Source organism: Belonocnema kinseyi, chromosome 1 (genome assembly GCF_010883055.1).
Source record: "Belonocnema kinseyi isolate 2016_QV_RU_SX_M_011 chromosome 1, B_treatae_v1, whole genome shotgun sequence".
Classification (NCBI taxonomy): Eukaryota; Metazoa; Arthropoda; class Insecta; order Hymenoptera; family Cynipidae; genus Belonocnema; species Belonocnema kinseyi.
The window spans coordinates 167,374,760-167,390,869 of record NC_046657.1 but is presented as its reverse complement, the minus strand read 5'-3'; the positions used below and the strand labels follow the sequence as shown (position 1 = coordinate 167,390,869).

The 16,110-nt window shown below is 26.3% G+C and overlaps 2 protein-coding genes across 2 annotated transcripts in view; one reads left to right on the top strand and one right to left on the bottom strand.

The window, feature by feature from the left end:
• The first annotated feature begins 866 nt into the window (after positions 1–866).
• Positions 867–13,552, top strand: LOC117170285. The gene is made up of 5 exons (XM_033356960.1): positions 867–965; positions 1,236–1,334; positions 6,916–7,291; positions 10,398–10,585; positions 13,037–13,552. The coding sequence occupies exons 2-5, from the start codon at positions 1,263–1,265 to the stop codon at positions 13,106–13,108; spliced, it is 708 nt and encodes a 235-aa protein (XP_033212851.1). The 5' UTR covers positions 867–965; positions 1,236–1,262; the 3' UTR covers positions 13,109–13,552.
• Positions 13,553–13,556: 4 nt separating this feature from the next.
• The window catches only part of LOC117170277 (TATA-box-binding protein), a 19,063-nt gene continuing 16,509 nt past the window's right edge, over positions 13,557–16,110 (bottom strand). The window contains exon 5 of the mRNA XM_033356948.1: positions 13,557–14,384. Coding sequence (XP_033212839.1) covers positions 14,308–14,384 — 77 coding nt within the window. The 3' untranslated portion in view covers positions 13,557–14,307. The remainder of the gene's footprint in view (positions 14,385–16,110) is intronic.

Here is a 16,110-nt window from a genome sequence, read left to right as displayed (position 1 = left end):
CTGAATTTCGTCCAATTTTATCAAAATCTATTTTAAATCCGTTAAATTCTGTTAAATTTAATTAATTCATAACCGTGTATATCCTTTTAATTCTATGCAATTCCATGAAATTTCATGAATTCCGCTGAATTCCCTAGGATTCTATGGTCTTAAATTTAATCCAGTTTCTTTCCTTTAAATCCTTTAAATGTCACTGAATGCTATTGAATCTTATTAAATCACATTGAATTTTATGATTGTATTCTGCTAATTTACACTAGATACCATTGATTATCTTATTGACATCCATTGAGTTCTGTTGATTACCTTTGAATTGCTTAAAATTGCATTGAATATCATTGACTTCCATTCAATTCGATTTAATTTGAGAGAATTTCTATATTTCATCAAATTCCGGTTAATTCCCATTTATATCAGAACTTCCAGTTTCTTTCAATTTTTTTCTATTCTAAATAGCTTGAAAAATGCCAAAGAGGTCATGTCGAACTCAAATTTGAAAACGAAAATCACAGACATATTGGCCCGTTCAAGTTTGAAGTTCAAGGTCAGCCTCGACTCCATGAACTTTGTCGAGGCCAAAAGAAGGATTTCCAGAATCCTTAAGGAGTAATTCCTAGCTCGTTTATCGTGAAGAAATTTGTTACGATCTCAGTGACCTCAATCACGTAACGAATTTCGTCACAAATTCGTGAACGAATCGACATTTAGGCCAGACAACGTTCTTACGAATATGGGTTACGCAGGGACCAGCTACGTGGGAGAAGAGGGTGGAAAATGATAAAAGAGGGGGTGGCCGTTTGTAATATGTGCCTGAGTTTCAATACCAGTGATCAATACTTTGGTACCAAGCTTTTCCACAAACGGCGCTTTTCTCTAAAGAGAAACTCTGGCGCAGCGAATCCGTCTTTCAAAGACCTCCAACAGCTGTTTTCCGGTCGCTCTTCACTATTTGCAACAAAAAAACTGTAAGTAAATTAGCCCACCTTTATTTTCTACTTTACGTTACTCTGCTCATTGTTTATTATGAAAACATTTTTTTTTTATTAAAACTAAGTGTAGCTTGAAATATGGGAAATAGCAGCTTTTTCTTCAATATTGTGAATTCTGTTATATATTTTATAATTTTTTACTTCTTTCACTAATTTTAATACTTTGTTTCTTTGTTGTTATTGGTTCTCTTTAGAATATTTGACGAATAAAATTTGATTCGTTGATGTTTCTAATTTCATTTTCAGTTTTCAGAGTCCTCAACAAACCTCAGGATGCATCAATTAATTGCGTTGTTTAGCATCTTCGCTGTGACACAGGCGACGATGTACTTGCCTCCAATGAAGGTAGAGTGGTTTTTTTTTCAAAATTATATTATTCAAAAATAAAGATTTGAATTTAATTTAAAATTGAGTGTCTAGGAATTGAAAACTAAAATATGCTTTTTGTTCAATATGTTTCAAATTATTTTTCTATCAGAGGAAGCAATTGTTTTAATTCCAAAAACGAAAAAATTCAAATTAAATACGTATTAAGGTGCTTCAAAGACTCTAAATATTGTATACGCTGGGTTACCGGCGTTGCCAGTTTCAGCTCAAAAACACACTCCATGTTCAATTAAAAAAAAAGATAATATCTTCCCGAAAAAGCTCTGTTCAAATCGGTATAATTGCTTCTAGATTACGTGGTAAAAATATTACGTTCATCAATTCATCCTTTTAAACGTATGGTAGATCAAGCCAACCCGAGACGCGTTTGAATCGCCTTAAGGTGTTTCCAGAAATTGTATCTTTTCTTTTTACTTCCTCCAACGTGTAAATGGAACATTCTTTCCTTTGCAAGGAAACACAACTCTCTCCTATTTTTATAATAAAAAATGTTTATTAATGTCAAAATTTTTTAAATTTATAATATAATAATATGAGGGCGTCCGCATGAAAAGGCATCTAAATAGTAGCCAGAAGTAGGAATATTTTACGTTCAAACAAAAAATATAACATGCATCCTTATGGCACTCGCCAAGTTTAGATGCGTTTTTCTCAACAAAAAAAAGGCTTTTTAAAATTCTTGCTTCAAAAATTCCACGGTGACTCGTTTTTCAACATGGTGTTAATTTTGGGTCTGCAATTCCGGAAATTTATCCAGCTCTCTGCCCCTATACGTAACTCCATACCGGCCATAAAAGCCCTTTTCATGCGGACGCCTACATATTTCTTGAAATTTTTATTATAGCCGAAAAGTGATAAATCAAAATTTGTTTGATAAATCAAAACTTATTTAAAAATAAAATTGGATCTTAATCTGTATGATGATCTGTGAAATTTCTTATAAGAAAATGAAAATAGAGGACACTTTTTTTTCAAGAATGGTTTATTTCTATCTGAAATTCTAAATTTAAAAAAAAATCAACTTGGTTGAATTTGATTTGATTTGCTTTGCAAATATTCGTTACTATATTTCTTGATCAATTTTTTTAATTTCGAATTCTAGCGTATACCTGCATGCACCTACACATTGTTTACAAAATTTAACCATATTTAAGAGGCGTACGCAAGGGGGGGGGGGGTCAATCCCCTCTCCCCGAAATGTATATTTTTTGTCAACATGTAAAATTTGAAAGGATCACTAAAACCCTTCCCGAATACGAATATAATATTTTCAAAGTACAGATGTTGTAATTCATAACGGGATTTCGTTCTAAACTGTAAAAATCAAGTTTTTCATTATCTTAAATTTTAAATATATTTTTAATTTCAAGTTCCATAATAGCAAAAGACAGTGGAAAAAATTACTCTTGTTTCAAAATAACTTAGAGCCAACAAATCTTGTCGAACCCGATTTTTTATCTAGTTTTTCAATGAAGTGTTTTTTAAATTTGTATTTAACGTTCTCAGTGCTCATCAACAATAGGACTATTGTTGCAATCGCTTACCTTCATAGAGTGACATGTAATGTTTTAACATGACATAATAAACTAAAATAATTATTATAAACAAATTATTTATTGAAATTGTGTTTTCTATAATTTTCCACAGTAGTACGCGTTTTAAGTTATATTGCATAAATATATATATATATTGAGATTATTCTTATTTTCATTCTAAACAAATTTAATAAATAAATGCATTATTAGAGAATTTTTCGACAGATAAATTTTTTTATGTCCCTCACGTTAATTGGGAACTTCTCGATAAATGCAAGCAAAATTTATAACAGTTGATAAATTGTCAAATTTTTTTAACAAATTTAATAAACAAATGAATTGTTCAGGCATTTATCAACGTAAAAATTAGTTTTTTTTCATTACAGTCCTTTTAATTGAGAAAATCATGACAATTTTAGCAACACTTATAAATAGTCGATACATTTTATAATTTTTTTAATAAATTTAATAAAAAATTGCAATATTTTAATTGGGATTTTCATGATAATTTCGGCATGAAGTTCATAATTAAAAAGACTGACGTTGAAAAGAACAATTTTTTCTGTTGACAAATACCCCAATAATGCATTTTTTAATTTTGTTAAAAAAAAAATCTTAAAATTCATTAACTCATTGAGAATGTTGTTAAAATTATCATAAACTTCTCAATTAAAAGAACTGGCGTTGAAAAGAACAAATTTTCCTTCGAAAAATACCCGAATAATGCATTTGTTTAATAAAATCATAAAATTTATCAACTTAAATTATGGATCAACTGGAATTATCAAGAAGTTCCCAATTTAAATCACTTGCGTGAAAAAAGGGATTTTCTCTGTCGGCAAATGCACGAATAATGTTTTTTTTAATTAAATTTATTTTACATTTAATGAAATTTGTCAACTAATTATGAATTTTCCTGAAAATATTATGAAATTTTCAACTAAAAGGACCGATATGAAAAAAAAGTTTGCGTAGACAAATGCCTGAATAATTCATTTGTTACTTAAATTTTTTAACAATATGAAGCAGAATAATCTAAAGGTAATTTTTTTCCTAATAATATTCTTTCCATTCAAACTTTTTGCAGTATAACTGATTTAAAAAAGTCAAATTGTTGAAAAGTATAAAAAACATAACAATTAATTTTTTTAACCATTTTTGTTGTTTATGGTATATTGATGAAACGTCATTAAATTAAATTCATGAAATATAAAAGCGCCTGCAACATTTCTGACAAAAAATGAAAAAAATGAAAAAACCGTCAAGATTTGTGGACTCTACGTCATTTTGAAACAAAAAAGTCATTTTTTCCCACTTTGGGGTGGTCCTTATTTTTAAAGATTTGTTATTTTGGGCTCCCTCGCCCTAGTTTTGTGAGATTACCTGAGAATAAGATACTCTGCAACTTTTAGCCCAATCAACAAATATTTATAGGTCTCGCAGGATCCTTGCACTTTTCCATGTATTTTATACGGGGAAAATTTAGTAGAATTTTCCATTATGCAAAATAGAAAATAGCGTCGATCACAATTTTCGCAAAAATGGGATATTTTTGCATTTTCTGATAAAATGACATGAAAAAACGTTAAGACCCTTATATATCATCGGTAAATAGAGCTTCATAAACTGCGGCCATTTTTTGAGAGGTCATTTTGTGTAGGTTTTTTGTACACCCAGCTATCGGCTTAGTTCTAGTGTCAGGAGATGCCTTGGAATTAAAGCTGGGAAATCGTAACGTAAACAAACAGGACCGCCTGAACCGCTTCCAATGGGGATATATAATGTTGCGCAATATACTCGATTGAGTACTCACGCACTGCGTGAGTACTTACAAAATTTTGAGAATACTGAGAGTTCAGGACTTCTTAATAACAATTCTACAAAAAAATGTTACAGCACTTTTTAATCAAGTAAAAATTCGAAGAACTACGGCACTTTTAAGAAAACCCAAAATTCTAAAATTTCCAAATTTTAGGGTTTGTTAAAAGTGCCGTGGTTCTTAGAATTTTGACTTGATCAAAAAATGCTATAACACTTTGTTGTGTTTTTTTTTCACCTTTTATATCGCCTTCGCCCATTTCTTAATTTTGACTCTCTGCCGCCCTTCCTCAACAATTTCTTGATATGCTACCAAAAGTTACTATATCCCGTATTACGACCCCTTTTCCACCCCTATCACCTGAAAGGGGCTCGTGTAAGTGTGACAACACAATCTTTTTGATAATTTCGTTGACAGCATTTTTTTTTATTTTACAGAATTGTAATATTTATGCATCAGTAGCTCATTTCTAATGATATAATTTCTTTACTGACCAATTTTTACAAAAATTCGTTGAAAACTACAAAAAATGCGATCTTTTCGAAATTATAGCAGCCGCCATATATTCTAATTTTTCAACGTTTTCTTTTGTATACGTTACTATTTACTTTTTTATTTAAAATGGTCTTATAACCAATTTTAAAGTAATTTTCGCGGAAAATGCAACAATGTCCTACTTTTGCGAAAATTGTGATCGCCGTCATTTTGACTTATCTCAATCTTTCTCAATTTTCCCCATATTATTTACTCAACGTAATGAGGACCACCTTATTTCACAACTGACTTCATATTAATTAGACAATTAATTTTTTTTCTAATTCGATCATATTTTATAGAAATTAACCCTTTGCGGCATGGCGGGAATACCGTATTCCCACCTTTTTCCATATCATTTTTTGCGATTTCAGAATAGTTTTTATTGAATTGTACACAGGTTTTTTCAATTTCATGGTCGCAGGATGATAGAAAATTAAAATTTTTGTGTTGAGGGTCTAAATTTTAAAAATAATTTGTTAATACTTATAAACAAAGATGAAAAAAAACCTTTTTTGTTAAAAAAATTCATTAGTGAAAAAACTTTCCATTATATCATTATGAAAATGGGTGATTAAGGGTTTTTGGGGTCGCTGAATACGAATTTGGACTCAGATTTTGAAAATTCAAAATGGCGGATCCAATATGGCTGCCGAAATTGAGAATAATTTTGGATTTTATCTGAAAATTGGTATACAGGGGTTTTTGGGTTCAGCGATCACGAATATGAACTCAGATTTTGAACATTTAAAATGGTGGATCCAAGATGGCGCCCGAAACTTGGAATATTTTTGGATTTTTTTCTGAAAATTGGTATACAGATGTTTTCGGGGTCGCGGATCACGAATCTGAAATCAGTCTATGAAAATCCAAAATGACGAATCCAATATAGCGGTCCAAATAATAAAGTTTTCTGGATTTTTAAAAAAATTAGTGTACAAGGATTTTTGGAGTCACTGTTCACGAATCTGAATTTAGATTTTGAAAATTCAGAAAATTGGCACTAATCCATTGTTTAGGTGAGTAGGTGTATACTTTTTCAAACCTTAATATTCTAAATATTTGTCATTTTGAATACAGATTCAAGATCAGCGACCCCCTGTCTATGCCAACTTTCAAAAAACAATTTAAAAATATTTTGAATTTTGGCCCGCCATTTTGAATGTTGAAAATCTAAGTTCAGATTCGTGATCAGTGATCCCAAAAACCACTATGTACCAGTTTTCATGAAAACTCATTTCCCTGAAAAATGTATGCCGAAAAGGGTTAAGAAAAATTCCTGTTTTTAAATATTTGAAAACGTTGAAATTTTTGTCCCTTAGTAACTTTTGACATAAAAATTTTAAAAAGTAGAAGTTTTTGGATCAAAAATTATAAATTAAAAACTGGCTAATTTTTAAAGTCCTTAAATTTGAAAGTGTTAAACTTACAACAATTTTTGTAATTGAACATTTTTATTTTTCCTTTTTACAAATTTTTTGTATAAAAAAATGTGACAGCAACTAAGTTTAAAAACGTTAAATTTTTTAAGCGTTTGAGGTTTCTGAATTTCCATATTCCTAAGAATCAAAAATGATAAAATTGGAAAAAAATTGAAATTTCGGAATAATGCAATTGATGACTTAATTAAAAAATTTTCTTCCCTATTCAGGATCATTATTATGCGGACCTAGTTCTGCGAGACATAATCGACCAAATGGGAAATGAACTTGTGGATGCAGCAGATTCATATCTAGAATACCAAGACGGATCAAGACTTGGTAATGATTTCCAGGCAATGAAAGAAATTCCAGTAGAATTGCCGATAGATTATGAGGGAATGGACACACTGAATCCCAATCCCAGTATTCGAGATCAAGAGTATTTACAACATAGTACTCTTTGGAGTCACCAAAAGGAAAATGACAGTGGAAATGATCGACACAGAATTCAACCTGGAGGACTCAAAGGCGTCAAGGATGAAAAAACAGAAAATTCTCTGCCTGCTTATTGTACTCCGCCCAATCCATGTCCAATTGGACATACGAGTACGTAACTTTCATTTCACATGAGAAATCATATTTAGATTGAATCAAAATTTAAATTTCTTTTTAACGAACAGGAATTCAACCCAAAAATTCTAGAAAGGGAGGAAATCAATGACAGGCTGGAATATTTGAAATTTTCTAGGTTGCTACAAGTCAGGGAAATTCAGGAAAAACCTGAAAGATTCAGGGAATTTTTGATAAACTGAAGTTGATGTTTAGGGACCATACATAAATTACGTAAAGTATTTTTAAGGAAATTTGACCCCCCCCCCTTCACCCTCCAGGTAAAATAGATCAGATTTGCTGGAAACGCCCAGCAAAATCTTAATGAGATTTTATAAACTTAGAAAATTCAACATTTCGGACAAAATGTTTTTTCTTCATCAACTGAAAAATCTTGGTTGGATGAAAATTCAATTCATTTGTTGAAAACTCTTATTTGGTTTAAAGAGAAACGTCATTTTTTGTGTAAATATTCAACTGTTTGATTGAAAATAATTCAGTTTTTGGTTAGGGATTCAACTATTTGGTTGAAAAATCGTAAATATGCCATTTTTCCTAGTCAATTTTTCTTTCTGTAGTTAAAAAATACTTTTTTTTTAACTCGTCTTTTATAGGTTGTAAATTAAATTACTATGGTAAAAAATTCTATTCTGGCTTAAAAATTCAAAAGTTCTTGTAAAAATAAACATTTTTTTCTTAAAAATCCTTATTTTCAGACTGAAGATTAACTATTTTGTAGCAAATTCGTTTTTTTTTTTTTGCTTGAAAATTAAACATTTTGGTTCAGATTTTCTTATTACCTAGAACAATTTTTTTTTGCTTGAAAATTCGTCTTATTAGGTTTAAAAATAAATGTCATCTTTTTGGCCAAAAATGCAACTGTTTGATTGAAAAATAACCAGTTTTAGTTAAGAATTCAACTATTTTGTTACAAATTCGTTTTTTTTTTCAAAATTCCACTTTTTGGTTGAAAATTCGAATTTTTTTTATAAATTTAATTTTCTTGGTTGAAAATAAAACTGTTGTTTTGTTGAAAATTGCACTTATTTGTTAAAAATACATTTCATCTAGTTGATAATTAATGTTTTTCTTGTAAACTTGTATTTTTTGTTGAAAATTTTATTTTTTTTAATTGGAAATCAATGCATTTTCTTGAATGTTTGTTTTTTTTTGGGTCGAAATTTTCGCTCTTTGGTTGAAAATTTATCAATTTTGTTGAAAATTTACTTTTTTTGTGGAAAATTAATTATCTTAACTAAAAATGTAATCATGCCATTTTTTAGGCAATAATGTAGTCATTTTTTTCCTTTCGTAGTTAAAAACTCATTTTTTTAACTCGTCTTTTATAGGTTGTAAATTAAATTATTTCAATAAAAAAAATGAATTTTGGCTTTAAAATTCAAAAGTTCTTGTAGAAATAAAAATATTTTTCTTTAAAATTCTTAGTTCCAGGCTGAAGCTTAACTATTTTGTAGCAAATTCTTTTTTTTTGCTTGAAAATTAAACATTTTTGTTGAGATTATTTTATTACTTAAAAGAAATTTTTGTTGAAAATTCGACTTATTAGGTTTAAGAATAAATTTTATATTTTTTTGGCCAAAAATGCATCTATTTGATTAAAAAATAACCTGCTTTGATCCAGAATTCAACTATTTTGTTACAAATTCGAATTTTTTTCAAAATTCCACGATTTGGTTAAAAATTCTTATTTTTTTATAAATCTAATTTTCTTGGTTGAAAATAAAACTTTTATTTCATTTAAAATTGAATTATTTTCATAAAAATACATTTCATTCGTTTGCAAATTAATTTTTTTGTTGAAAATTCGTCTTTTTCGGTAGAAAACTAATGCTATAAATCTTTTTTAGTTGAAAATTCATTTATTTTGTTATACTCGTCTTTTAAGGTTGTAAATTAAATTATTTTGATAGAAAAATCCTTTTTTTTGCTTTATAATTCAAAATTTCTGATTGTAATTGCATTCTTTTTCGAAAATTTATATTTTCGATATAAAAACTTAACTTTTTTTTTGTTGAAAATTCGCATTTTTTCGCTTGAAAATTAAACATTGGGAATGATATTTTTTTTCTTTATTGACTGAAAAATCTTTTTTGCTGAAAATTCAACTCTTTTGTAAAAAATTTCTTTTTCCGGTAGAAAATTAATCTTCTTGGTTGAAAATTCATCTTTGTGATTGAAAATTGAACTATTTTGCTAAAAATACGTTTTTTTTTAAATAATTTTTTAACTAAAAAATTATCTTGTTCAGTTGAAACTTCATGTCTTTTTTTCAAAAAGTCTCCTTTCAATCCCCCCCCCCCCCCCCCCCCCCCCCCCCGACCATGATAAACAGTAAAATTGGGCCAAACCTCTCGTATGTAATTACATTTTTTTCTTCTAAATTTACAATTTGAAATTTTTTTGTGGGAAGATTTGGAAATAAAAGCTATTTTAATTTTCCTTCTCAAAGGGATGCATTTGTAAAAAGGGGATTGACCTGAAATCAGTTTGTTTCAAAAATTAATAAAGGGAAATGATGGTTAGTTGGTTCAAAAATTCAGCAATATAAGGGAATCAACAGACATGATTTTTGCTTTGAATCATAATAATTCTGAGAAAGAAAAATTACGAGGGAGTTTTAAAAAAAATGTATTCGATAGGACTATAATGAAAATTGAAATAAGCTAGAATTTTTAAAACAAGAAGAACGTTCAGAATAAATTCTGGTAAAAAATCAATATTTTAGAAAAGAATGATGGTTAATTATTTCAGTTTTTTCAAAATAAGTGAATTTATTGAAATTAAAAAAAAAGAGGACTAATGGGAATTCTATTTGAAAATCATTATTCCGTAAAAGAAACTGAAACATTTTTTCTCAAATTAATGCAAGAGAATTTATAGGCCATAATTAAATTGGAACAAGTGTTTTTGAAAGAAAGAAATTAAAATCAGTTAGCTAAAATGATTTTTTAAGAATGCCTTAAAAATTACCTGCACTCAGAAATCCCAACTAAAATAAATATTGAGAATTGATAGACATTTTGAAGCTCAAATCTAAATTGATGGAATTCCGGCGAAAAATAATAAAAAAATTTATTTTCAGCTGAAAATCATTGCATCACTGACTTTGAAAACACAGCGGCATTCAGTCGTGATTATCAAATCGCACAAGATTGCATGTGTGATAATGAACATATGTTAGATTGTACTAATGAGACCGAAAGTGAAGATGAACGTGCAAATATGAAAATCTCCAGCTCGGATTTGGACCAAATAGTCGAAAGATTCCAGGTAATGAAAAAGTTGACTAAAAACAGAAAGATTTTAGGGCATTTTTAAAAAATTTTCGGGATTTAAAAAGAAATATTGGGAAAACTTTGAATAATTTCAAAAAATGTATCCAAGTCTTAAAAATATTTAAAATTCATTTAAAATGTGAAGTTTTATACCAATTGTAAGCAAAATTTAGATTTTTGAAAATGTTGAAATAATATTTTTAAGCATTTTAAGGATGTTGAAAGGCTTTGAGAACATACATTTTTTAAGATACCAGGAAAATTGTTCATTGATTTTTTTATTTTGAAACATTAATTTTAAGGTAATATTTAAAAAGCATCTAGAAGTTTTCAGAAGATATGAAAATAATTTTAAACTTAAAAAGGTTTTTACAAGATTTTAAACAAAATTTATGTTTGAAAATTTTGAAAAGAAAATTTACAAGCTTTCAAAGAATTTTGAAAAGTTTTAAGAGAATACATTTGGGGGGGGGGGGATTTATGCTTTTTTACTTACCAAAGATTATTTTAAGAATTTTAGGGAATATTTAAACAGGTCTTAAAACATTCTAAAAGATTTCAAAACTTGCTAACAAATAAATTTTGGCCGAATTTTTATGAAAATTTTTAATAATTTTGAAAAATAATTAAAATTTTTTAAAAGCTTTAAAAATAATTTGAAATTTAATTGAAATATAGATTTTTCAAACTTATGAAGCGTTTTCAAAATTTGTATAGGTTGTAGTATATAGTAGTAGTATTTTAACAATTTTGAAAGGTTTTAAGTAAATTAAAATATTCATTAAGATTTTTGGAAAAATTGTTAATGATTTTATATTTACCAATATTTACCAACGCTTATTTTAAGGAAATAATTAAAAAGATTTGAAAACATGCCAAAACATTTTGAAATTTGTTTTTAAAAAAATCTAGAAAATTGTAAGGATTTTTTTTTTTAATTTTGCAGAATTTTTAGGAAACATTTTACTAATTTAAAAAAATATTTAGAATTTTGTTTAAATTTTATAAAAAATAAAAAATTTAAGTTTTCAAAAAATTGTAAGCAAAATGTATTTTTTGAAGAAAATACATTTTTTTTAAGATTACAGAAAAAATTTTAATTGATTTTTCATTTTGAAAACTAAATTTTAAGAAAATTCTTCAAAAGATATTAACACATTTTTAATGATTTTCTAATATTTCAGAAAATAATGCAGATTTCAAAGCGCAATTTTTCAGTTTCGTAGGATTAAAAAATTAAAAAGCTTTTTAAGAATTTTGAAATTTTTAAAGAAAATACAATTTTTCAAACGATTTTTGGGAATATTTCTAATGATTTTTTCATTGGTTAAAATTTATTTTAAGAGAATATTTTTAAAGATTTCGAAAATTCCCAAAAAAGAATCCAAATGATTTTTAAACACAGTTTTTCAGTTTTTCAAGATTAAAAGATTTTAGAAAAAATTGGAGAAGTTTAAGAGATGTTTAGAAGTTTTTAAAATATAAAAAAACACTTATAAACAAAAAGAATCTAACAGACGTAAAACTAAACATAAATTTTTAAAGATTTTGAACACAAAATTTTAAAGTTTTTTAAGAATTTTGAAATGTTTTAAGAAAATGCAATTTTTCAAACAATTGTTGCGAAAATTTTTAATGATTTTTTCATTGACTAAAATTTATTTAAAAGATTCCGAAAAGTCCCAAAAAAGAATCCATAAGATTTTAGAAATTTTTTTTTTAATTTTGCAGAATTATTTCAAAGTTGTAGGAAAAATTTTAATAATTTAAAAAGATAAGAAAAAATTAAATTTAAAAAATATTTTTAAATATCTTAAAACATTGCTTCTAGTAAGGAAGATCAATCAAATATTTTTTAATGTTTTCCAATATTTAAAAAGTCCTAAATACTTTTTAAATTGACTTGAATTTTTTCTAAAATTTTGTAAAATCCTGTAAGATAAAAAAATCCCTTGAAATTTTCTAGATACTTTTAAAATCACATATTTTAAATTTCCCAAGAAAATAAACAGAGAAACTTAAGAAATAAAATTTTATATTAAAAATTATTTTCTTCAAATTATAATTTGCCTAAGATTCTTTTATCTTTCCTAATTAAAAAAAATTTTTTTTGTTAAAGACTCGTCTCTTTCGCATTTTCGGGTTAAAAAATTAAACTAATTTTTAGAAAATTTGTCTCCTTTTGAAAACATTTTGTCTTTTTTGATTTAGGATTCAACTAAATTTTTCATATGAATTAATTTTTTTTAAAGATAAACTTTTTTTAAACTTTAATTTGACATGGGAAACTTTCAAAAATCTTTTGGATTTTTCTCAAGAATCTTAGTAAAATTGTATTTATATAATCATAAAAACAAATTAACCTTCAAAAATAAATGCTAATTAAAAATTTGTATTTGTTATTAAAAATAAAAAATATCTAACTTTTGTTTCATATTTTTTTCAGGAGGAAAATCCATTTTTCCAGGGTGAAAAATTACCCATCGCAGCCAAAAAGGGAATCCACGTAGGCTACTGAAAAAATATTGATACAAGACTCGGAATAAAAAGGAAACGGAAACAAGGAATGGAAAATTCCACAGGAAAGATTCGATCCTGCAACTGAAAGAGGCATTCTAAACCTTCCAATTTTACAATTCTCAAACTTTTTGTCACCGAATTTCCAATATCATGCAATCTAAATTTTCTATGTCTTTCGAATACTTGATAGTTCTAAAAAAATATTTATCGTGTGAAATTTATATTCTCTTCGTATTTCTAAGTTAAGATCGACAAGCAGAAGTCTGAAGAAAACTTACGAAAAACTGTCGTTTTTTCTCACATAATTATTTTATTTCTTAAAAAAAAGTTAATATTTTTTGCAGCGTTATTTGGGTACTGGTCAATTTAAAAGTAATCTTTGTTTTTATTATACGCACTTATCTGTTATTAATACTAAAATAATATTTAATTAGACAACTATTATATTTGTATGTTGAATTTTATTTCTACGATAGGTAAAAAAAGTGACAATTATGGAAAATACAAACTAATATTTTCAATACAAATTCTATATCCCCCCCCCCCCGTAACATCGCAAATTTTACCTTATTCGAAATTAAACGGCCGATGCAAAATGGAAAAAAAAACTAGTGTACAAAACACTTAACAACTAGAGTTTCAAACTTCCCAGAACAAAAAACATTGAGGAAGAATTTCTCTTTACCCTTTTCCAATTGCCGTTATTTGGAAAAAAGTGCATTAAAAACTAACACACCTATCATATATCAATCTTGAAAAAAATCACAGATTGATAATCTGATTCAGTTTAAATTCTGACTCTTTCAAAAAGATCAAATTCAAAAGTTCGGCATGTAAATTCTAAAAAAAAACGCGAAAAATAAAGTAAATACATAGAAAAAAAGTTGCAATTTTTTCAGCATTCGATTCTTTTGGAAAGAATCAGATTTTACATTAAATTATTAACATTTTTATATACAACTTACAATTTCTGAAAACACCAATTCGGTTTTTTTTTCCCTCGCATTTCAACGAATCCGCTCTTCTGATTTAATTTAATTTAATCTAAATCTACTCTTATCTTCTCATCGAGAAAAAAATTTTTTACAATTATTAATTCCAAATAATAGTTTTCAAGATAAAGCATCTTGAGTATAAGAAAAGTACATTTCTCTAAATCTTGTTCGAAGGCGTAGAATAAAGAATTGTAGAGTTTCTTTATTTCTTTCTGAAACTCTTCAGAATTGGAAAAATATTCGTCAGAGCGTCGTGAAGTTCAGACCGATTTTTTGCACCTGGAAGTAATTAAAATAATATATTTATATATATAATTATAATAATATATAATGAATAAATATATAATAAATAAATAAAAATAAAAACAAGGGCAACATTTTTTGTAATATATTTAAAAACATAAGACGTTTTTTTAGTTTAAAAAGAAGGGTTTTAAAAATAAAGTAATGCATAGAAATAAATAAACAATATTTTAATGTAACAATGAATGTTTTTTAAATATCTCTTTTAGTCACACAAATATTGAAATTATTATAAGTTTGTTTTCAAACTTATGTCATTATACATTTTACGAGATTCTTGAGAAAATCAGAAAAGACTTTTTAAATATTTCAGATGTGCCAAAAAAGAATCGAGAAGATTAAACCAAATTTATTTTATTTACAAGATTTTAGAAAATATTAGGAAAAATTCGATACTTCTTAAACGATATGTAGGAATTCTAGAAGTTAAGAAGAAATAAAAAATAATTGATACATTTTCGGTAATGTTTCCAAGTGTTTAAATATTTTTAATCTATTCAAAATCTCTTAAAATTCCTACAAATATTTTTAGATGCTATTTTTTTCTTAAAATTTAAAAAAATCATTTAATTTTCCTGGAAATGTAAAGAAAATACGTTTATTCACTTCAAACCTTTCCAAATTTGTTAAAAGCCTCTAAAGTTTTGGTTTGAAATCTTTTGAAAAAAATCTGAATTTTTTAAAGTCTGTATTTAGAAGTTTTCAGAAGATATAAAAATAATTTTAAACCTACAAAGGTTTCAAAAGATTTAAAACGAAATTTATATTTTTGAAAATTTTGGACAGAAAATTTAGAAGCTTTTAAAGAATTTTGAATAGTTTTCAGTTTTAGAAGTTTTGAAAATATTAAAAAACGCTTTTAAACAAGAATATTTTAACAGATTTAAAACAAAATATCAATTTTTTGAAGATTTCGAACACAAAATTTAAAAGCTTTTTAAGAATTTTGAAATTTTTAAAGAAAATACAATTTTTCAAACGATTTTTGGAAAAATTTCTAATGATTTTTTCATTGCCTAAAATTTATTTTAAGAGAATATTTTTAAATATTTCGAAAATTTCCAAAAAAGAATCCAAATGATTTTTAAACACAATTTTTCAGTTTTTCAAGATTAAAAGATTTTAGGAAAATTTGGAAAAGTTTAAGAGGTGTTTAGAAGTTTTAAAAATATAATATATAATATATTTTTAATCTATTCAAAATCTCATAAATTCCTACAAATATTTTTAGATGCTATTTTTTCTTAAAATTTAAAAAATTCATTTAATATTTTTTTTAATATTAAATGATTCTTTCACAATTTTAGAACTACTTTGAAATGTTTTGAAATTTTGTTAAATATTCCCTTCAAATTAATTTTTCAAAATAAATAATCATTTTAATTTTTCTTAGAAACCTACAGATTTTTTTTCATTTTCTTGAAACCTTACAAAATTTCTAAAATATCTTATAGGTTTTTATTATTTTTGATTAGTTTCGAATCTTTTAAGTATCTTCAAAACTTACTCCAGTTTCTTCTAAAATGATGTATTATGACAACATTTTGCTTTAAAATCTTTTACACTCTTTTTCAACATTTTAGGAAATAATTTCAAATGTTTGTTTATCTTTTTCAATTTTAATTCTTAAAAACTTTTTTTATAATTTCGAAAATTTTTTGGAGTTTTCTCAGGAATCTTAGGAAAATTGTATTATATTATT

Coding starts and splice junctions, on each gene's coding strand:
- LOC117170285 (XM_033356960.1), top strand. CDS start 1,263: ATGCATCAATTAATTGCGTTGTTTAGCATCTTCGCTGTGACACAGGCG. Junction 1,335..6,915: donor TGTACTTGCCTCCAATGAAG/GTAGAGTGGTTT, acceptor TTCCCTATTCAG/GATCATTATTATGCGGACCT. Junction 10,586..13,036: donor AAATAGTCGAAAGATTCCAG/GTAATGAAAAAG, acceptor TATTTTTTTCAG/GAGGAAAATCCATTTTTCCA.